This window comes from Monopterus albus, unplaced genomic scaffold (genome assembly GCF_001952655.1).
Source record: "Monopterus albus unplaced genomic scaffold, M_albus_1.0 scaffold17.1, whole genome shotgun sequence".
Classification (NCBI taxonomy): Eukaryota; Metazoa; Chordata; class Actinopteri; order Synbranchiformes; family Synbranchidae; genus Monopterus; species Monopterus albus.
Window position 1 is genome coordinate 3,646,155 of NW_018127897.1, and position 24,094 is coordinate 3,670,248.

At 42.7% G+C, this 24,094-nt stretch overlaps 2 protein-coding genes across 4 annotated transcripts in view; one reads left to right on the plus strand and one right to left on the minus strand.

Annotated features, from left to right (window-relative positions):
- The window catches only part of LOC109955829 (transcription initiation factor TFIID subunit 4), a 107,297-nt gene extending 98,095 nt beyond the window's left edge, over nucleotides 1-9,202 (plus strand). Inside the window, exon 15 of one of the 2 annotated variants that reach the window (XM_020592358.1) lies at nucleotides 7,135-9,202. In XM_020592358.1, coding sequence (XP_020448014.1) covers nucleotides 7,135-7,305 — 171 coding nt within the window. In that variant the 3' untranslated portion in view covers nucleotides 7,306-9,202. The remainder of the gene's footprint in view (nucleotides 1-7,134) is intronic. The other variant, XM_020592359.1, reaches the window with a different exon arrangement.
- Nucleotides 9,203-12,564: 3,362 nt separating this feature from the next.
- kctd15b (potassium channel tetramerization domain containing 15b) overlaps nucleotides 12,565-24,094 on the minus strand; it is a 24,180-nt gene continuing 12,650 nt past the window's right edge. For both annotated transcript variants that reach the window (XM_020592449.1, XM_020592448.1), the window contains exons 4-5: nucleotides 21,359-21,664; nucleotides 12,565-13,478 (exon numbers count right to left, since the gene is read on the minus strand). In XM_020592449.1, coding sequence (XP_020448105.1) covers nucleotides 13,320-13,478; nucleotides 21,359-21,664 — 465 coding nt within the window. In that variant the 3' untranslated portion in view covers nucleotides 12,565-13,319. The remainder of the gene's footprint in view (nucleotides 13,479-21,358; nucleotides 21,665-24,094) is intronic.

Sequence of the window (24,094 nt, forward strand, 5' to 3'; positions counted from 1 at the left end):
ATTGTACGCGTTAACACGTACTTACTTTGTGTATGTGTTAACATGTCGTGCATTAACACGCATGCCCACTGAGCTCAATGGCTTGCCATAGGTTTTCACAAATAACGACAACGTACCAGTGTTTGGCTTGTTTGCATTCTTTACATGTGGAAGTCAGGTTAAAAACAAAGGGAAGAGGAAAGGCTGCACTGAGTAAAATCCTGGACAAGCACTGACCTGTCTGCCTATATTTGGATCACGTAAGGCTGTACCTGTCTGTGAAAGGAACGCAGCATTCTGGGAACTGTGGCACACTGTCTGGCCAACGATGTCAAGCTACTCTTGCTGTCGTCCTCCTCCCTGCCAAAACCCACTGTGACCACGGCACCACCCCAGCGCCGATTGCCTGTGGCAACTACCGCCTATCCATCCATCCAGGTGGATGGACGGATGGCTTTGATTGGTAAAATCTGTGGCACTGATGCTGGGCTCACTTGTGAGTGGCAGTTATTGACATGGCAGTAGTCAGGCCCATCTTTCACATGTGGTCAGCCATGATTGACCTGATTAGGCCGGGGTCACTCCCCACAGGTCTGGTGTGCCGCAGGGTGATGAGGAGCTGGCTGTAACTACTTGCATTTCAATCCAAGCCACTCCTGGCATGTCAATGTTACTGACCAGAGATGGCAGATGTGGTTGAGGTAACTTTGGCTGCGAGCAGTAGCCTGGCTCTCCTCACTCTTCATCCAAGGGTCAGAGAATGTACCGAGGGAAATTTGAGACAAGGCGTCATCACACAGTGTACCCAAAGACAAGCATATGAGGGGATGGATGCTGGAGGGACTTTGGTTCTTGTAAATTCATACCCATCATATGTTTACAATTAAGGCCTGTCTGCACTGTGTGTTTACAGAGCGGTGCAATCAATGTAATTGTGTGAGGGTGTTCCTGACTGAAATGTTGGTCCTATTTCTCTCTGCCTGGGTTCAAGTGGGCACTTGCTGGATTTGTTTCCCAGTGTTTCTCATTTCCAAATGTAAATGCATCTCTTGATTTGTATCAGCCTCTGTATACACTCCCTTTTTTATCGTTCTCATTTTTCCTGGATCAAATACAAACAACGGGCTCCATTTCAGAGTGGGACGTCAGCTCAGATCTGTGTCAGCTGTGTTGTTTATTTAGAGGCAAAATCTGTTCATGTTCTAAAGAGCCATATAACATATTTAGACAAAAATGATTGTTTCCCTTGCCGTTGGAGCAAGTCACCAGTGTTTTTCTCAGACTCATGTTCAGAGAGAATCAGAACACTGTGCTGCACCTGAAGATCAGGGTGTTATTAGAGCATCTTTTTGATCTCATTCAGGCTCTGCAGGAGGGATTAATTTGAGGTGTGTACTCACTTTGAGGCCACAGCATTCCATACTATTGATACTGTCACTGTGTTTGCCATTCAACAATGACTACTTTAATGAAGTGCATTGAAAATGTAATGTTGCTGTTGCACTTCACTATGGAAACTATCTCTTTGGCTACAATGCAAAGACAAAGATCTTATTTTCTACAAAAGACAGAGTGGGGGCAAGTTCCCTAAAATAGACGGTTCACAACACACACAGAAAAGTGCCCATGGATTTCCAGCCATTTAATGTTTAATCCTAGGTACCTCTAGATTAGCTTTTCACCCCTCATAATTTCAAATAGTCTGTAATTTTTTCAGAATGATAAAACCAGAGGGCCTCTTCCTAAAAATGAGAGGATAGTTTATGAACATGGACAATTTCTGCTGCGGGTGTTGTGTCAAAATCTGTTTCCCCATTGGGATGTGGGACCTCAATCCTAACATTATCTCAACCACAAACACTGAGGAGGGTGCTACATGAAACCGAGTTTTGAACAGGAGAAATGCATCTTGACGGGGGAACACTTTTTGACACAAGACCGGTCAGGAAGCCGGGACAATGCATAAACGAAAAACACTGACAAATAAGCTAAATTTTTCACAATGACAATACCTCAAATCCTACCTGACATGTTTGAGCCAGAATATGAAAGTGGACAGCACAACAAACCACAACAGCATTAATTAATTTGAATTTCTCCTCCATAGATAGGTAAACAATGATATACACCAATCAGGCATAACATTATGAGCACCTGCCTAATAATGTTTATTTTAGCCGAACACTGGTACGTTGTCGTTATTTGTGAAAACCTATGGCAAGCCATTGAGCTCAGCTGGCATGCGTGTTAATGCACAACATGTTAACACATACACAAAGCAAGTACGTGTTAACACATACAACAATTGTGTTAATACTTTTAAAAGCTTATAATTAGGGCTGGATCAGGTGACCCTGAGCCTTCCCTTAGTTATGCTGCTATAGGCCTAGGCTGCTGGGGGGCCCCATGATGCTCTGAGTTTCTCTCCTCTCTTCCCCTCTCCCCCTCCTTTCTCTGCCTCTCCATGCATCTATATGCCACCATTATATGTCATTAACTGTGTGCCTCCTCTCTCCCATAATGTATCTTCTCTCTCTCCCTGTACCGTTCTGCAGGAGTCAATGTGGCATTTGGTTGGCCCTCATGTCACTCTGCAGCTCACTGTGCATCCTCTGTGAATCCATTTGCTTCTACAGTTATGCTGTCAGCACAGATGAGTCCACAACCCAGTGAAAAACTATGTAAAAGGAGTGAAAACTGTGGTCATGGACAAGTTAGAGAGATTTTTTTGAACAAATTTAACAGCCTCACCACTCTAGGTGTGATATCACCACTACAGACTCTTTCTCTTCATAAAGACCAATGTACAGTATATCTCATAAACGAACAACTCGAAACGTGTACTAATCTCATGCGATGTTGCGCATGCGCAGTCAACACAAAATGAAAGAATCACTCCCCGAGACAGCCTTATGTTCTCGAGTCATGGGGAAGATTCATTCAAAATGAATGAATTGTTCGTGAACGACACATCACTAGCGCATTCTGGGAGCGATGCTTTTGCGCCCTGTGCCCAGCACTGGGCTATCCCCAAACAGGCCTGCTGTAGTGGCATAAATGCCAATGTGACCTGCTCCCAGCTCCCTAACCAGTGCTTTTTCTTCAGCTGGCGGGGGTGGAGACAGCGGGGCTGCCAGCTTAGAGGGCTATGCTTATACTCATAGAAGCTTGGGTTACTGAATGTAACCTGTTAAGTTTTAATACAAGTGCTCATGAACCCCAATATGCAGACACCCGGACTCAGCAATAAAGATAAGAATTTATTGATAAACTAACAGAACGAGGAAAAAAACGCACACTCACACAGCAGGTACATGTAGTGACAAGAGATACTGACTGAGCAGCTGGTAGTACATAGAACAGAGCAACCTGGGGTTGAGTGAGGAGTAATGTCTTCTACTCTCCTGAGCTGAGGAGGAGAAGGAGAAGACCAGTGCTAGGGGAAAGCCAGAGTTGGTGGAAACTGCTGTTGCCCTAGAGGTGAGGTGAATGGTGCTTGCCAGGCTGAAGAGGACATAGCTGTGGTCAGGAGATGTGGAGGCTGCCGTTATCAAAGGACGTGGTGAGGTGAAGGGTGCTTGCATCACTGCGAAGACTGTCTTAGGTCGCGGCTGAATCAAAGCGGGAGTACAAGTGTTGGTGACAGTATGGGGTAGATGGTAACCAGGAGGACTGGAGTTTCTCAGCTGGTAAAGACAGCCTGAGCACACGAAAACAGCAGGTAACCAGGGGAGTGGGAGTCGTGGCAGGTAAGAAGCACACACCACTCCAACATGAACAGCACGGAGTAGTGATGGCCATCTGACACCAAGGCCTCGATACACGAGTCGAGCCAGGAGAGGGATCTCCCGAACCACTGCCTCGGGGCTTGTCTCGTTGCCTAAAAGACTTGTGACTGATGACGTCCGACGCAGAAATGGCTGGCCTGAGTGACTCCCGTGACCGGTTCAGACTGTCGATATGGTGTCACGACGTGAGATCTCGCTGCGTGCGTCAGCAGGTGTGTAGGCGTAGGGGTACTATAAAGCCACCCAAGATGATGCGCAACATGTGGGTTTGTTGGAGTAGTAGGTGTGTGCGTAGTTGCTGTCAGTATGATCATTGCTGCTGGTGTGTGATCACCATGGAGCCAGCTAGGAGTAAAAATGATTGATTTTCCATCCCTTGTATTTATTCACAACCTGTCCTAGTTACATACGCACCATCCTAGCACATACTCTGTTTCCCCAAGCACGCCTGCTCCCACCTTCTCCTCACTAGGTTCATAGACTCGACCGACTGACCAATCAATCTTTACAAACGTCCCATCATTCACACAAAGCCTCGTTACACCCATCACATAATTCTGACATTGTTGTGCTGCATACTATTTCACCATCAGATGGCACTAAACCGAAACTTTGAATGAATGAACCAATACTGGATACAAATGATGAAGTGGTTCGATACAGGTGTCATGGTGTCAATTGGACATCACTAGCACGGAGACAGGAGCTTAAAAGAAATCGGAGCAACAATACAGGGAAGAAATGCTGATCGCAGAGCCACAGCAAGATGCGTTAACGTAATGAACCAGTGGGGAATAACTGAAAGAAAGGCGTATATAAAGGGACCAGAATCAGGAGATAATCAGCAGCAGGTGGATGGAATAATGACTAATTGCAGTAATGTTGTAGAACGGCGGAGACGGGGAAAACCCCAACAAAAAGACAGGAAGCAAAGTCCAATCGTGACAGTAACCATCGTTCTATTTCATATAGGCTTCGCCCTCTAAGAGCTGTTGCTATTGGGATTAAAGCACAGCTGGATGTAGTCAATGCCCTGCGGACACATGACACTCAAGAGCATTAAAACAACACCTCAGCTTGCCAACATACCCCACTCCAGCAACCCAAAAAAATCATCCTCTCCCTGCATCAGGCCTGACTGGGAAGCAAGTGCAGTCATGCCCATATAACACCTGACTGCCACTGTAAGAAGGCAGAGTGACCATTCTGTTTAACAGGGGAGGAGAAGTACAAGGAATGGCACACAGTGAGCGTGTGCGCCTGACAAACGCACAGACAACAGTTTGAATTGTGAGAGCATACAGACGTTAGCTACACATAATAACAGTCAAATGCTCATTCCGCGCTGCTGTTCTCACATGATATATGTACATTTCGATCTGAGAACAAAGCATAACGAGGCCCGTGGCCAGCCACCAGCAAGCAGGTGGGACTGGCATGGGAGAACATAGGTACCATGGAGAGCGCACAGAGTGTGCGCAAAAGGTGAAGACACACACAATAATAGCTTGTATTGACAGCATAGTCAAACGAGAATGCATTAGCCAACAGCTAACCGCCTGAGCGAACAGCACACATGCTGTATCAGTGCCCAGTGTATGCACATGCTCCACGCCAGGAGGAGCCTCCTGATTGCACAGAACATTCGGAAACGAGTGAACCAGTGAAAACTTGGACGTGTCCTGAAGTTAGAAACGGGTAAAAGGACTTGGAGAAGCACAGGAGGCTGCTGTGCAAATGTACTCCACAGCCATTCCTCTGAAGAGAGCAGTGGAGGATGCAATGGCTCTTTTGTGGAGTGGGCTCTGATGCCAGATGGAGGGTTTCTTCCAACTGACACATAAGCCTGCATGATAGCCTCACACAACCAGTGAGACAGCCACTGCTTGGTTAAAGGTTGCCCAAGAGAGTGCTTTCTCCATCCATCCATCCATCCATCCATTTTCCTCCGCTTATCTGGAACCGGGTTGCAGGGGCAGCGACCATCCAGAGAGGTGACTCTGGATCAAAAGGAGGATGTTACTGTTTTTGGCGTATATGCAGGGTTCAGTTTCAGAATGGCTGAACTGCCATCCTCTGGATTAGAGAGGCACGCCATTGAGGCTGAGAGCGCGCACAGATTGCTCTCGCACTTAGCCGATGTCAGGGCTAAGAGGAGAGCTGTTTGCAGAGAGAGGTGTTTGAGAGGTCTGTGCAATGGGCTCGAAGGGGGGTTCCCCGAGCGTGCGTAAAACCAAAGGTAAGTTCCACTGTGTGTCACTGAACGTACCACAGGCCATTGTCTGCCTATACACCCTTCAGAAACCGTTTTACTAGTGGGTATGCGAACATCGCTCTCCCACCAAAACCCTCATGGCATGACAAAATGGCAGCAGCATAGGCTTTCACAGTAGACAGGGCCAGGTTTCTGTCTACCAGGCTCTGTAAGAAAATTAACACTTGAGCTAGTGGGAAGGACGTGGGAGCTGTAGCCTCTCACCATGCACTACAGTTGGAAAACAGACCATTTTGTCATGCTGTTGTCAGCCAGTGAGTCAGGCAGTGAGTCAACAGACCTGGGCCCGCCCACACTGAGGAACTCCAGGGGATCATCCACCAGGGAATCTTCACCACGGTTCGCCCAGCTGCTATCATCGTCCGGATCTCGCTCTCTGGCAACAGCAAAAGCCTCCGCTTGCCACTGCTTCTCCGCCGCAGGCAAGCAATCACAGAGAGGGCAAACGGCCTGGGCGGAGGGTGCCAGTTCAGCACCGAGGCAGGCCTCGCAGCCGGGGTGCGGATCACTGGGTAGGATGAAGTCAGTGTCACAGCCTGGGTACATGGTGATGGCGGTGCAGCGCGGTGTTCGAGGATCTCTGCTCTTTAGCCATGATGAGGGATGCTCTTTACTGCTGAAGAAAAAGAGGGAGCCTATCACAGGTCACGTTGGCATTTATGGCACTACAGTGGACCTCTTTGGGGACAGCCAGTGAGGGGCACAGTGCGCAAAAGAATCTCTTCAGGACTGCGCATGTGCGAGGGATAAACCCAATAGCGACAGCTCTTAGAGGGCAAAGCCTAGACGAAATAGAACTATAAATGTGGTCACTGTTGTGATATTGTGGACATGAAAATGAATGCTACCTTGGACTTTGTTGAGTTTCTGTGTGGTAGGTTGTGGTCATTGGCTGTTCAGCCATGATCTGCTACATGTCACTGTTTGTGATAGCCACCTAGTTCATCTGCTTTTTATTTTATTTTATCAGAAATAGTGCTGTTGCTGCAGCTGACTGACATTGTTGTGATTTGTTAAAAAAACAGTATCAAACTGCAAGGAATTCTGTATCTATCCCTCTGTTTCAAATTGTGACCCCTCCCTTGTGCCCAGGTTTCAGGCAGCATGGCAGGCTCCTCGGCCAGCTCCACCCCGTCCACCTCATCGCGCCAGTACACAAGGCAGCGCATCACTCGTGTCAACCTCAGGGACTTAATTTTCTACATGGAGCAGGAGAGAGAGACCACCCACTCCCTCCTCCTTTACCGTGCCCTGCTCAAGTAGCCTCTCATCCGCTCGGCGCCCACCTCAACCTCCTCCTCTTCCTTTCCAGCCACGTGCCTTCTGATCAGGTCTAATGCTTCAGCTCTGTGTCTCCATATGTACTGTAGTGATGTTTGATGTAGCTTTTAACAAGAAGAAATGGAGAAAGAGAAAAAAAACATACAAAATAAACAGTTGTTCTGTGTTTTCTCTGTTTAGCTTCACAGTGTGTAGATCATTCAGTTTAAAGTTGAATTTGTTAGAAACAGTGTTTTTATGTGCCAGGACTTGGCCTAGAACCGGTTCCATGTATATTTGGATAGTTATTTATTTAACTTTGGTGGAAGCTTCATTAAACCACCTCAAAGTTAACACCTGGACACAGCCTGTGATATTCTCTATGACCTCTTCGTTGAGCAAGTTCAATGAATGTAGTTTAGCTGAATTCAATAAATGAGACTTTACAAATTTCTATACATAATCCTTATCATTTTCAAACATTAAGATTCTAAATAACCGCACCATGTTTAATTTCCTTAATGTATGTGTAAATAGTTCCTTTTGATTTACTTTACAGCATGTATATTTTTTATGACATGTAAGCTTTGTAAGAAAAGGAATAACCCATTTGTCAATAATATGAAGCCTGATGTTTTACAAAATCATGTACTTTGAATGAGTCAGATTTAGTTTATTCAGTTCACTTGTAGAGAATCTGTTAATACAGATTTCCCCTGAAACTCATGCCAAACCATGCACTATGATTTCTGATTGGCTGCCCTTGCTGAATGAGTTGTTTTTTTTTCACCCACAGATAAAGTCAACACTTTATTTATAACTAGATGTTTGTAAGCTGTGTCCTGTCATGCCCATATCATCAGCATTACTGTTGAAGAAGGTGAGTTTTGTTTCAGAGAGGGCGATGTTGTAGGTGTGGTAGCGACTGGGGAGAGTGAGACCTCGAAATCAAAACAGACATTCCTTTGTCCTTCCCTCTCACTGGCCTATCTGCACATTAATGATATTTTGGGTTAATTTCAACAGTTCTCAAGGGTGTTCCTGGAGCCCCATTGATCCCCTCCTACTTTGGTTATGACTGAATGAAAAAGATAGTCTCCTTTAGTCCACAGCACTTCTACTTGTTTGTGTTTTGGTCCAAGATTAAACAGCACATTTTGATTTTCTCTTTGCTTTGTATCACTAATGAGAGCGATGGAACAAAACACTTGCTTTTTACGTCATGTTGCGTTGTCCCCTCGTTCATTTTTCTTTTTAAAAATGTGCATTGTACTATGTAATATTGTCCATTATATTTTTGTTAGTTTATTTCTGTTTAACTAAATATCTTGGCCTCTATGCAGCTTTCTGTGTCATTTTGAATTGTATTTAAATATGGGTGACATTTGAAATAATTGTTGTGCATTGTACATTTTGGCAGCACTTTTTAAAAAATCTATTTTACTTGACACCTAAAGGCTGTCACTGTATCATAGTCAAGAAATTACTCTTTTAGGTTAAAAAAACAAACAATATTGCCAGTTTCTGTCAAATGACACTTATTTTAATGATTAATATATTTCTTTCTTGTTTTGTTTTGAATTGGGTTTTATGCTTAACATGTTTTCATAAATATTATCTCCAAAGTACCATGTTTTTAAAACAAGCACAACAATAACTATTGTGGTGATTTAAAATGATTTTAATAATGATTTATATGGTTTCTGGTGGTTTCACAGGAGGGTATTTCTACTACTACAGCAGCTTTTTAGTCAAAATATTAGGACAATATTACTAATTTAAACAAATGTGGGAATTAACATTTCAATGTACGGATGATTTGTAAATATTGTTTACAAAACTATGTGTTTATTAGAACCACGTTATTTTTGGTAAACTCTTGTATATATCTTGAAAATTTCCTGTTTGTGTGAAAAAACAATACTGTATTTGTACCTATTTTGTAAAGGAATAAATAAGCTGTTTATTAAACTGAGCAGGTGCTCACTTTGTCTTTTTCTTCTTCAGTTTCTCCCTGTTCATTCCGTACTCTTTTAAAGGAAAAATAAGCAGTTATGTTTTTGCCAGAGAGCTTTAACAACGTCAACTGCTAATTCAGCCTGCTTCATTTCCATTTCTAACATTGCACATGCTAAATACAAACGGAGTCAAGCACTGCTGCTCAACTATGAAAAGTCCCCCTAGGTTTCTGCTGCTAATTAAGCAGAAGCATTTTTGAAAAGACCAAACCATTTAGCTCAGTGCAAAATATTGGGGTTTGGGAGCATATTGGTTTCTTTTCAAGATTTTGGCCTATTCTCAGTCTTTCTGGAGCTGTAGGCTGCTGGTCTGGATTCAGCCCCTTGGTTGCAGTGGGCTGTAACCAAGAATAATTACAGGACACTGAGCTCATCTTCTAAATATATCAAGCACATACATACTTTATCTGTGATAAATAGTTTTGTAGATACAATAAAGCAAGCAAAAGTGAGCTGTTACATGATAGTGATAACTGCACCCTGTTTTAAGGGTAACAGGAGCGAAATAAGACACTCATCAGATATACAGTACATCCTTTTATTATCGCAAATATGCAAGAAAAGTCCAATGGAGACACTGCAAATGAACACATGCCCTGTAATATCACAGTCTAATTGTTTTTAAACACTTTAAATAATATACATTTGCACCTCATTATACCATTTGAAATGTGTCCATATGTACACAAAGTAATGCTTTGAATTCTTTTAATTCTTTTCTTGAAGAGGACTAAGAGGTTTCATAAAAACACTAGGGTCCCATAAAACCCGAAATCCTGATAATTCAATATACAATAATTATACAACTGACCTGCCTCAGAGGTGGAGTGTGAACTGGCTAAACACTGACCATTACTTCATCTGAAAACTGTGGCACGTGTGCACATGTCTAGGAAGTTTCCAGTCCTGTCAAGTTTGACTAGCTTAGTACAACACTGAGTTCAAAGAGGCATCCCAGGTTTGGTTATTGCAAACACAAACACATATACCTGCAGTCCTTCCTTTTTCTCACTTTATGTGTAAGGTTGGACAGTTATTCACAAATGCTTGGCCCCTTAGCTCCTAAAAGTTGTTAAAAGCCCATCCTGACATTTCCACATCAGAAAGAAAACATGCCTTCTTTTCTCCCTTCCTGAAGTAATTCTTGCAGATGTGTGGTTTTAATATAACACTGATCATGTTTACCCTTGTTTCCTCAAGACGTATCCCAGATGAGTTCACACCTCATATCAACTGCATCAAAGATCTGGGGATTGGCAGCAGAGTCAGTTGCCTGGCTGTATAGTACGTTCTGAGTAAGCTCAGATTTGACTCATCAGTTTGTTTGGTTTGTTATGGTGTGGTCTAGAGAGCCACAGTATAGGAGGGCAGTTTGAAAACCAGGGCACGGGGATGACACAGCAGCAGGGGGTGCAACCCAGGTTTCTACTGGCACCACTGAACTGGGAGCCTTTGGGGAAGTGGAGAGGAGTGAGGAGCGCTGTGCCTCGGCACTTGAAAGGCCTGGTTGACCATTCTCTTGGAGGCGAATGGATGCACAGGCGCAGGCTACTGGCAGGTCAGAACAAAGATGGGCTTGGTTGTGAGAGACACCCCCAAGGAGGACTGTGCAGGACTGGGAGCTACGCTTACACTGAGCTCATCTTTATTCACGAGTGAATAAAGTGTTCTTGTTGGCAGATATTAGGATAACAACATCAGAAAAACTACTGTCCAGTTTTAATGAACAGATAATTTATAAAAACTACCCCAGTTTAATTCAGCCAAGTACCAGTGCCCACAAAGATCAGAATGAGCTTCTCTTTTTTTGGCTGTCTTTTGGAATGGAAGAAACAGCATCTGTGAGTTACATACACATATAAAGCATGAATGCTTGGCCTTTCTTGTTTCTGTCTTTGATCCAGAAATGTTGAGAATAAGACCAAAGGAATGAGAGCAGGATAGAGTAAATGCCGCCCACTTGCCTCTTTGTGAATAACACGCAGATGCTGGGAGAACAGTTCACTTTGGGTTCTGCCATACATACATGTGAAGAAACATTGAAATAATCTTGGCTTAGAAGTGACAGTATTGAAACAAACAGAGACTTTGTCTCCCAAACTTGTTCTGAAGGTACTCAGAGCTATTTTCAACAAAACTGTCAAGACTGGAGGCCTATTGCTACCCTACAGTCTTGAACAATGCATTGCATTTTTGTTATTTTAAGCTATAAACTGAAAAAAAAGACAGAAATAAATAAAAAATTAAAATAAAATAGATGACATCCTAATGTTTGTACAGTCAACAAAATAAATATCATGTCTTTCTGGTACCTTGAGTATTTGATCTGATGGAAGGTTTTCTTATTTTTAAAAATTTAATCTGTTAGTCTACTAAAACATAAGAACATAAACAGCCCCACTCGGTCACTGGGTTCAAACAAGTGTTTTGAGGGAACAGGGCAGGACAACTCTTCAGGAAATCTTTAAGTGCAAAGAAACATTAAGCTTTCAGGGCACATGTCTTGCTGATTATGAGCCATGCTGGTAACCGTCAGCTTTCCATACAAACAAATATTTTTGCTTGGGTGAGAGAAACCAATCAGAGACCTGAGATATGTTTTAACGCTAATAGGCAGAACTTCCAGAGCACTTATTTTTATGTGTGCTGCACATTTGACTATACACAATGTAGAAACATCCAGGTTCTCGTCTATTTGAACAATAGGACTTTTTCACTGAATGCAGTGCCAGCCAGATCGCTTTAGCCACATAGCCTGCAGACATCTGAGTTTCTGCATCTACTGCCAAGAAACGTTCCCTCATAAGCTCGCAAATGAATACAATCTTCATACATCCTTCATATTGGAGAAAGGAAAAAAGAGACATTAAAAATAATCCTATTAATAATAATTGTTTACACCATGTCATGATAAGAACAGCAAAAGGAGCAAGAAGAACCAACTTTAGAGACCACAATGAAAAACTATAATCAGCAATCAATTTGGCAAACAAAGCTGTTTTCAGCAAGGCCTTGGTATTTGTAGTCAGGCAGGACAGGGTTGGAGGGACGCAGTGTCTCTCAAACTGTACCAAAGCTGGGGCTTTTTAAGAAGAAGCTTTATTTTATTGCCATTGTAACATGTACAATGAAATTTTGTTCAGAGCTGAGGGCCCCGGGCCTCTGTTTGCATGCACTCTGCCATCACGGGCAACTTGGGAGGTTCAGTGTCTTGCCCAAGGACACTTTGACATGTGGACTGCACTGCAGGCACCAAGATTTGAACCCTCAACCTTCCGGTTGGGAGATGACTGCTCTGCCCACCGCACCACTGTCGCCCCCCCAGTGAATGCCTTTTGAGTGGAACGCATTTGGATTATGTCTTCTTTCTGTCCTCTTCCTGTTATCCTTTAAAGTGTGATGTCTGCCAAAGCTTCCTTGTCCCACAGCAGGCGAGACCTGTCACCAGACAGGCAAGACCTCATGGACACAGAGCTGGATTACACACTGCTGACAGAGGGGTAGAGGAGTAGTGTGTGTGTGTGTTACAACTATCTACACACACAGCGTGTGTGTGTGTGTGTGTGTGTGTTGAGGGAATTGGTGTTCAAAGATGGGGCAGCTGTGTCCGTCCAAAAGGGTTGAGACATCTTTTTTTACTAAGAAGATGAGGGAAAAATCAACCAGTCATGGTGCTAAAATGGTTCAAGCAACTGCTGTTGTGTCCATTTGTTGTTGTTTTCATCACAGTCCCAGATTCTTTGGGTGTTACTGAACATAATCAGAAACTTTTGTTTCTGATGTATATATTTTCACCTTTGTTTGGTAATACATTCTCCTCAGAGTTTTGCAGGGCTGGCAAGCTTATCAAGCCTCTGCTATGTAATACTTAGGTATGTTGGGGGTGGTTGTGGTCCTGTTAGGGCAGGGAGGGGGCAGGGGTAGGAATGGTGGAGTGGTGCGAGAGGATGGAAGGAGCATGGAGGGGAAAGTGGTTGACAGTCCCTCTTCCAGAATGCTCTAGTCCAGGGGTTCCTGTTTTATTCTGATGGGAGTGTTGATGGAGAGACTCCGTCGGTCCTCACGACACAACACGTACTCGCTGAACTGGGATGAGTCCACACCGCCTCCGCATGATGCAGCCACACTGAAACCTTTCTGGAAAAGACGCTCCAGGACCTACAGGGATGACAGAGAAAGAGAAGAACATTGAAGACAGAAGTGCTGTCAACATGGCTGAATAAAGCCAGTACTATACCGATAGAAACATAGTTGTCATACTTTGACATTTTGGGAAATATGCTTATTCTTTCCTCCATAAAAATAATAATGACCTAAATTAGCACTATCTCATTACCAGAATTGTGAAGGTTTGTGCTGCATTCCAATAAATGAACATCAGCAATAACAACAAGCAAGTTTTGGATAGTTATCACTTTAAGGTATCCACCCATCCGTTTGCCTGACAGCAACCTCAGTCACAACATGCACCATGTGTCATTAACCCTCCCCCTCCTCCAATCACACGTAGCAAAGGAATAAAACCAGAGGGCACTCCAACATCACAGGACCTCTGCAATATTGATGTTGCTTGTGTTGGATTGTCTACTGAACCGAGGGCATCAGCTCAAAGGGATGAGGAAAGCGGAATGTGAGTGAGCAGTGTTAAAGGGGCTGAGAGGAGCTCAGCGTAGTGATTACTGGAGCTCCTAATTTGAGTAATGAGGCTGGGGTGAGAGGAGAAGTGAGGTCCGTGAGCGAAGGAGAGAGCAACGTGTGGGGAATGAGGATAGGGAGTTCTGGGTGATTGGTCTGAAGAGTGCTGGAGCTGCAGGAATATATCATGTTATCACACACTAGTCCAAATGAAGATATGCTCAGACACAAACATGTGAACTCTAACAACACTTTTCTCTCCACATCTGCCGTAAACCTTTAGGGATGCAGTTTTTTGAAGGGAGTATCTAAATCCCAGTGTGAGGAGTGCTGTGTATTTACTTATTGCCCCGTCCTTCTAATGGAGTGTGCATTGCATGGAAATGAAAGGTCTCGCCAACGGCTAACCCCTCCTGCCAGATACAGAGCCAGAGAAGTTCACGCAAAATAGATGGGTTTCTTCAAACACCTATACACACACACACACACCGACACACACACTCATGGCAAAAGATGGCCTTTGTAATTACCGGGCCCCATCGGGCTAAAGTGGCATTTAGGCCTCCAGATCGAAGGGCTGCAGCCTCCCTTGACCGGGGATCAGCTCAACACAGAAGAGAAGATAAATCACATATAAAGACACAGAGAGACAATCACGATAAGTGTGCAATGCTGCAAATGCAAATTCTAAGACACATATTCAAATGGGTTGACCAGACCCGAACTTTCACACTCTGATTAAATCTATAATGTGGGCTGACATGATGCTTGTAAGCAGTAAGGACCACTAGGTAAAGTGCCCCCCCCTCCCAAAAAAAATTCATCCCCTGGTTGTACAACAACGACAAACTCGTAATTTGTGAGACAGAAGGGGTGGCAGACAGCTGATGGTGAAGATGGCTAATTAAGAGACCTGCCCAAGCATCAAACACTCCCAAATCCATGACAGACAACGGAGGAGCCTAACAATTATGGAAATGATATTACATAGTCTTCTTTGATCATTGCATCACATTGCATTTTCCCCCATCATCTCTTAAAGCATGTGGGACTCTGTCATGTTTGGCAGTGAATTTGGTCACAGAGGAGAATGGCATGATCAATAAAGATAGTCTGAAAATACTTTTATCATTAATGCATGGCAACGCAAAAGACTTAGGGATATTATTATAGATAGTTGTAAATGACTCGAGGATACTGTAATGACTATAAGAAGTCAGAAAAAACTTCGTATTCAGTTTGACACAGTGAATTAGTGCCATGGGGGAATAAACAATACACTGAATAATTAAGATGTATCCAAGCAAAAGGTTTCAGTATCCACAGGACATTGTCCTGAAATCAATCCCAGCTGACAACAGAAAGTAATGCACCCTCTTAAAAGCTAAAACATGTCCTGATGGCTCAGTTCAGCACTACATACTTGTGACCGCAGGCTTTCAGATCCCAGCTTATGTTGTACTTATGCAGATTTCTCTGCTTACTTTCCTGCCTCACTTGAGCGAAACCATAACAAAGTATTCTAACAGCGAGTTGCATGTGAGCAGTCTGATTGGCTGAAGTCTAATTCCAAGCATGATGATTTCCATGAAATGGAATTATTGCTTGTTAGCTGTCTTTGTTTTTTTTTTCTTTTCATGTGCACTGCTTTGAACTTAGACACAGCCTTCCCAGAGTACAGTACTGCTGGATAGTTGATGTACTTAATGTCAGGAAACAGGAAATCACAATATAGATGTACAGAGGATATAACAAAACTTAATCACTTCAAAACACTTAAATAAAGTTTTCTAGTCCTACTATGATGTTTGGCATTTCTTCTCGTCTTTTCCTGCCTGTGTGATTGAAGCAGAAAGCTGAACAAAGGCTTTCCCCCCTCTTCTTCCCGAGTAATCTTTATACACTTGAAACATAAAGAACCATTCTCAATGTTGCAGAATCGACTTGGCAGAATAGGGATCTACCCCCAAACACACACATACCATTCAACATATAACCATCTCTCTGAGCTGCCACTGAGTCTGGGGTCACCCTGGGGAAGAGGAGGCGGTATATCAGCTCTTACCTCCCAGACCCATATATTCACAACACAGCAAAAATGAGAAGGTAGGAATCAAAGTGGAGGAGTGTCAGGGCTGGAAACCAGAGCACAATGTAATATTGATGGCCACCAGAGTGTACACATAAACTGGCAACACCTCTCAGGAGCATCTGAAAGACACTTGCTCCTCATGGCACACAACTCACAGTTAGTTGACAGACACTTGTGACAAACACACACACAAACACTGATTGACGCTGCACTCAGGGGGTCGCTTTTGTTTAAGTATGCACAGTCTCATATGTGACAATGAGTGCTAACTGCAGTCTCTGCATCGCATCCTCTGCTTATCACAAGCATCTGGCATAAAACATGCTGAGAAGCTCCAACTCTTTCTAATTCCCTAAGCCATCTGCCAGCGATTTTAGCAATGACAAGTGACAAAAACACTTTGACAGTGTCATATATTCTCATAGTATTAGAAGCGCATTATCAAACAGCTGTGTTTGTGTCACCATTTCAAATGGGCACTTCAGTTTAAAGTGTCTTTAGGTAGCATGAATCCAGGTGATACTACTGTAGTGGGAATGCAACTCTTAACCCTGACAGTGTAAATACCCACTAAGATAGACAAAGGTGTGCAGATTAGGTCAGACCTCAAAGGGATCATGAGTACTAGCTCAGACTACTCTGAACAAACTTGAGCACATGAAGATGGAGGCTCTGACACTATCTGACTCATTAAAAGTAACATTTTATTCATCTGGTGTGTGGTTTCTGACTTTATGGCACTAATGTTATGGTGACTAGTAAAGTAACATAACCAGTTACACATGTTTAAACACTGTAGCTACTTATCTAAAATGTTAAGGTACCTAAGTAATTTCTTCTCAACTGCCTTTGACAGTGAAATATTGTATTTTGTGCTACAATACATTCACTTGACAGCTATGTTTACAGATTTTTATTATAGAATAAAATCAAATCCTAGTATGTTAAGATCACCTGATGACATGATATTACTATAGATATATTGTATAACTTATTCTTTTAATATATTTATTTTATACTGTATATAAGTTCATTCAGCTTTAAGGTGCTGTAGGTTAGGGCTAGAGAATGATGTTATCAGATTAATTATACTATTATGTTTTTTTTAATTCTTATGACATTGGCCATTGCTAGGGTAGCAACACAATCTCACCCAGACTCCATCCAACAAAGACATTACACAGTTTTTAAAAATCTAGCACCAACTGCTCTTTGTCCTCTCCATGCTGCGGGTTAACTCACAACCCCCAGAGCCACACAGGGAGTACAGGAAGCCCTAACTACAGCAGCATAATGTCTTGTTCTGCCACTCGGCCCACTAACGTGCACCACTGAGGTGTTTGTGTGGCCTTGCCTGCTCTGATGAGCTGTGCTCTCTCTTTCCATTCAGAGCAGGATTGATGGAGTGACAGTGTGACATGTAAGAGAGTGTTGCGATGTGTTGCGTTCCCCGCCTGGGCAACAAGGGGACAGGGGGCCCTTCTTGGTGACTGCCTCCGCTGTCACATTGATGAAGGACAGATTGGCTCTGGTCTGATCTAAGTGCTTCATCATGGTGATGTATGGAGCAGCAGGCCTAGCTCCAGCTCTGGGACGCATGTGTGTACACCTCTGTGGCTCTTTGGCTAAATGTTTTCCCTCTGTTAAGTGCCTTTGCTGCTCTTTGTTTCTCTCCACTGGAGCTACATCACAGCACAGGTGGTTTGCATTATTCCGTAAATTCCACTCATGACTTCATGGAGAATCTCTCACCAGGGTGGAGCTGTTTATTCTCTCTCTCTCACAGTTGAAAGCACATGATGAAGGACTAAAGAAGGGGCTAAATTTACAGCGTGCAATGTAATATGTTAAGACTTTCCTTCCAAGATATTCTCTCTGTAGACTGATGCAAAAACTTAGCACTGTTAAATTTCTAACTATGAATAGAAGAGCAATAGTTGTAACACATCAGTAACTGACACTCTTGAATAAAGCCTAAAAAAATCCTTGAACCACCAGTAACTGATGAGATGTTCTACCCCTAAATATACGCAGTTTTACTAACCTTAGGGGTTTTACTTTAAATGAATAAGAACTGAATAATAAACTGCAAAAACTAGGTTGCTGTGCTCAGTGTACAGTAAAGTACTGAAAAATGTCATGCTATCTCATTGTGACCAAAGTATCACAAGGTCTAGCTGTTTCCAGCCTCGGGCAAGACAGCAACAGTACCTTAGCTTCAATGAAACCGTCTGAGACTACAATGAATTTTCTATGATCATCACATATAATAATTTGAAAACAACACACATTTAAAAGTTGTCATCTGTCCATCTCTCTCCTGTCAAGACCTTTGCAAAACTGGTCCAGTCATAAGTACCAGACATTGCTGCATCTGGCCCCCACCCCCATCTCTCCCTGGTATTCCTCTGGGCAGGGTGTGGTTGTGTATGTGCTCCCCTGGGTAGGGGTCCAAGACTGAAATCAGATCAGAGGCTCATTGTCTGGTGAGTAACTCAAGGATTATTATTCTAACCTTCTCATACCTTCATGCAACAATGAGAGAGGACAAAATGAATAAGATGTTTAGAAAAATCTCCCCTTACACTGAAAAAACACCTCCATCTGCTCTCTACATCGACTCAGTGAGCCAGGTCCCTCTACTGTGCATGCATATGAGTGTGTGCTTTTCCTTTTCTTTTTTTTTTATACAATTTTGCGCATTTGTGTATCTTAAAGGGCCCATTGAGCACGATGCCACATCCAACACCACGTTGACAGAGGGAAGCCATACAGTGAGACAAACACCAGCATCACTTACAAGAAATGTTGAAAATTTAAGTCCTCTTGCTGTTAGCAGTTTGTCTGAAAAGGGGATCTCAGCTCAACTTGCCTTCAGAGGAGCAGACTAATAAAAACCTAAACAATAAAACTCCTTTCAGACCATGTTACTCAGATGCACTCACATCCCATAACCAGTCTCACTGGTAAACAGAGTGGGAAAATGTTGTGTTAGTTGATGCGGCCAATTAATTATATTGCAAGTCATTTAAAAATCTATAAAAGAAGTATAAACCGGTTTAGGCTGTTTGAGAAATTGTAAGTATGGTATTAAAAAATGCAATACGTGTATTTCATTTGCCTTGAGCGGTGTTATATTGGAGTCTTTTTTTAAAATGGAGCTGTGTCTTAAAAAGGAGTAAAGCGTAAATTATGCATATCATTTTCCCCCCCGTTCCATTCCTCTTCTTCATTTTTTCACAGGAAAACATGGCCGCAGTCCACACATGCTTTGTCCTGCTTGCTCGGCTCTCCTCCCTGGAGGTGGTGTCTCACACAGACAGGAGGGAGGTAGAGGTTTCAGAGCACACTAGCCTGCCTGGGAGAGGCTCTCTCTGGGTGCTGGAGGGGGTAAGGCTCCTCTATGTGTTGGCCTATTCATGGATGTGGGCACTTGAGTGTGCTGCATCGAGCCTGTGGTGTGAGACTGTAATGCTTCCTCCCTTTCTGCCTCTGACACACTTCTCTGGCTAACACAACTGTTTAACTGGTTTGATGATTTTTAATGTTACCTCACTAAACACTGCGATCAACACTGCTATTTTAATCTCACTCAGATTACCTAATGAAATGGTATAACATGCTATTGAGCAAATGTATTAAAGATTAATATTAATTTTCTGCATTTAGTGTAATAAAAATAATGAGAGGCCGCATATTGTAAAGGACAAGCCAGGCTCAACAGATTGAGCGTAGCATCTTTTTTAGGTGTTATGGTAGGCAGCTAAAACTCAGTGACAAAATCCTGGTTATTCAGTACAAACACAAGCCCAGTGTTTAAGTGTGCATGACAGTTGAAGTGTGCTGGTGAAAAACGGCTTGTTTGCTCAGCAGAATCCTTTGCTGGATAAATAAAAAAAAAAATATTTGCACTGTGGCAGCATGCAGGGTGTATACAAGGCCACAAATTATTTTGAATGACTCATAGTGAAGTGTTCCAGTTTTCCAAGCTAAATTATAAGAAGACACATGCATTTAAAAGAATGATCTTCCTCTCCTACACATGCATGCACTGTGTTTCAACACCTTGTGGATTTGTCAGGACAGTTTGACCTAAAGTGACTTTAAGTTAAAGTCACTGTATATTTGCCCCAGGAAGTATTCAACCCTGTATGCACAACATTATTAGTCCTGCAGTAGCTACTGAGGACCATATTGGATGCTATGCGGCTGAAAGTCTTATTCTTATATATGTGTGTACTTGTTTACATACTGTATATTACTTTTCTGACTGTACTCATGCATTAACATTTGTCTTGTACACTTTTGAGGTTGTTTTCCACTACATCTGACTGCGCCACCAGATATGGTACCATCGCACATACTGCATCAAGCTTCAGATTCATATAAGAAACCCAAATGTTCTTCTTACAACTCAGGACTTTTCCTTTGTCAGTAAAGTTAACCAACAGTTTTGAAAGCATAAAGCTTAAACAAAGTTAAAGTGAAAGTATGTCAGACTAATACATTTTTAGATCATCATAGCCTTGGTTTTGCATCCAATATAATTTTACAAAAAGAAAACATCTTTCTTATACCTTTACATGGGCTCATTTACACTATCTTTCTAAATTGGATGAGGTTCTATTTGCTATAATTATTATTTATTTTTACATTTTATGAAAACATAGCATGAGACTGCATTGAAAATGTAGTTTTGGTCTAACCTGCAGATTTTTTAGCTGACTCTCCATTATTTGGGTCACAATATATGATCCATAAAAAAAGGATTTCTACATAAAAATACAGAGGTTAGACTTAAACAAAGTTTCTCTTTGCTTTCTAGTTCAGTGTATGTTAGATGCAAAGTTGTCAAGACTGTAAGCATTGCATTTTTAGTGTGGAGTGCTACATTATCTTAAAAAGTAGTTATTTTATTATATATAATTTCTTTAATATTTTAATAAGAAGAAATTATCTGGTAATTATTTTCAATTATAAAACCACTAATATTTTGTAATTGCTCTCTAGTAATTTACAATGTCACCTAAAATTGAATTATACATGTAACAACAGTTTCTGGTCAATACAAATCCTGTGGCTTTTATTATGTTTTATTTTGCCAAATCAATCGTATTGCACTTGCTGGGAGTTGCATTGTTTAGTTATATTAAGTTAAGGTCATTTGTCTTAAAGTCATATTTTCTAGTGACTATTAAAAATTTGTGATGGCTTGATACATCCAGTAATTGCAGATTGCAAAACCCTTATAGGCAATGCATGAAGCAACCTTCAGCACTACATAAACAGGAAATACTTTGTGGTGTGTTACCTGGACGGAGTTGAGCCTGCAGTACCCATTGAGGGGGAAACGGATGACGTGCGTTGGGTCCTGGTTCCAGCCGGCGTTTACTGAGTTACACATAACGTCTCCAGTCTCTGGGAAGATCTCCTCGATGAGGACCTTCTCCCCGCTGAGGGCAATCCTCTCGCCCAGGTCAGGTGTGACTCGAACCACTAGGCAGTCACAGGGCTGCGCCATCCGTCGCTGTTCACGATCCTGCTTCCAGCGCTCCAGCTCCTTGATCATTGGTGTCAGCTGGTAGTAGCGTGCCTCCTCGTACAGCAGGTGGAAATCCTACACAGGCAGATGAACACGTAGATGAGAGCAGTGAGTCTGCATGTGTGTTACAGTCCTCTTGGCTATATTCAGTACATTCCATCTCATCACCAAGGCCACAAGGACAAAACCCTATGCATATAGTATACAGTACTGTGCAACATAAAGATGACAGTGGAAGGTATTTTTACAAGGCATCCCAAAGCTTCCCCATAGCAGTTGATTACAAAGTGTCCTTGAGCAAGATGCTTAACCTCTAATTACTCCAGGGGTGCTGCACTAGCTACATCTGCACTTCAACCCTTCTACAGTGGTGAAACATCAACAGGCATGCAGGGAGGAACAGCAACATATGAATGTGACTCAGATGAAGGCACAATTTAGATGAAGGAAACGCGCTTACATGTGTGTGCCAGAAACCACCATTGCCATTTGCCTTCATTGTCTGTTACAAGAAACCTTTACTAAGAAGTGCAAAGGTCAAGGCACTATATTGTTAACTCACACACTTGTTACTGCAGCTTCTTGTAATGTCCGCAGTGTAGGAATTTAGGTTTGTATTGCTGGACTTTTGGTAGGTTGATGTTGAGAACAATCAGACAAATAACCAAAGTGTAACTGTGAATCTGAATACATCTTCTAGAAAGAATACCAATAAACCAAAACCAGTGATGGCCTCTAACCAGCAGGACAATATTCTCAATAAACAAAGCATAGCAATGCTGCAGCTCTCCTCCACAGTAGCTCTTGGCAGACTTGTGCTAGCCCTTAGCATGTTTTAGTGAGCTGACTCCAGAAAGGCCGACGGTAGGGCTCCAGCGAATGGTTGATGGTGCATTCCTATGTGCAGACAGTCTGCAGCAGATTGCCTGCCTCTCCCTCCTGGGCAGGGCTTGCTGGGGGCCATTTGCCCCTGTGCTCTTGCCTCTAATTTCCCACAAGACCAGATGGCACCATTATTCACCGCAACCATAGAAAATAATGGGAGGAGGCTCGCTATTGGAGGCAGACAGGAGGTGCAGGAAAAGATATGTACAAGTGAACATGAGGACAATCATCAGCATAGGAGGATTTTAATGTAATTTTCACATGGAGGGAGTTTTATGTTAATGAGACTTGTGGTCCAATGTTAAGCTCCTATTAGAACAAAATTTAATTAGGTTACACCTAAGTGCAGGAAATCTTTCTACTAAACAATTTGTAATTATTAAATCTACCTTCTCATTAGTGTTTCACAGTTACAAAGAATGACAGCTTAATTCAGTGTGCCATCGCTGCCATTCAAAGTTTACGTGCATATGATGTTCATATTCTTTACCTCCTGGCAATAGTTTTAGTGTATGGATATTATCAAACCACATCAAAGCATGTCATTGTGCATTTGGTTACATATTTAATAGATGCAGAATGAGGTTGCTCAAAGGTTGCACTGCAAAGTCTAAATGTCCTTGAAAAGAGGAGACAATATGTGTTTGTGCTGCAGAAACAACATATTGTATGTTTCACATAGTCTGCATCACTGGTGGCTGTGGGTGCTGGGGCCGGCAGGGGGCTGAGATCTAAAAGGACTTTTGCCTCTTACCTTTTCTGGACCACTGCTGGGTATAGAAACAAAGCATGGCAGCAAACATCATATTCATTAACCCTGATTATTCTGTCAGACCTTTTAGCCTTGACCCCCCCCCAATTTGTTTAACTCCCCATGTAATCTGTGCCTTCATCTGAAGCACAAGAATGACACCCAAAGGGAACTCCATCTGGATGGAGCATTAACGCAACACATCTTAAGCTGATGGTCTAATATCTAATATTTAAGAATTCAGAATGCACAGGGGACCACCCCCCCCAACTTCTCTCCCTTTCTCAATGTCTTTTTCTCTTCTGGCCTTCTCGCTGCAGCTGACAAAACTCATACTGAGACGTTCCCCTTCAGGCATCTCTTTCTATCAAAGTGTAGTTCCTCATCCTTCACAGGTCTGAAGCCATGGATGGATATGTTTTTAACAGGGGTCTGACTGCAAGGCACCTTAGTCATCCTGAGCAACACAGAAAACAACAGAACAATCCTAAGCGCTGAGGTGAGGATGAGAGGGAGACAGGGCTGGTAGCTCCGTCCTGGCTGCTGGAGCTGCTACTACTGCTGCCAGCTCTACGAGACAATTCATCCCCCAATCCTGTGTCCAGACAGCCCGTTTGAGCTTCAAAATAATGATCCCACCTAATCGCCCACTGGCAAGGCAACATCTCAGGGAAGGACAGAGGGAGGGCAAGATAGAGAGGGAGGCAGAGAAAGAAGAAGAAGTAAAAGAAATGATGGAAACTGTCACTAGGAAGGAGTGGAAGGACTGATAAAGACCTACTGTATGCTTTGGACAAAAAAATGACTAAATCCAGACAAGTAGAATATACAGGCTGTAATCAAGCCAGTGCTCATCTAATGTACAGCAC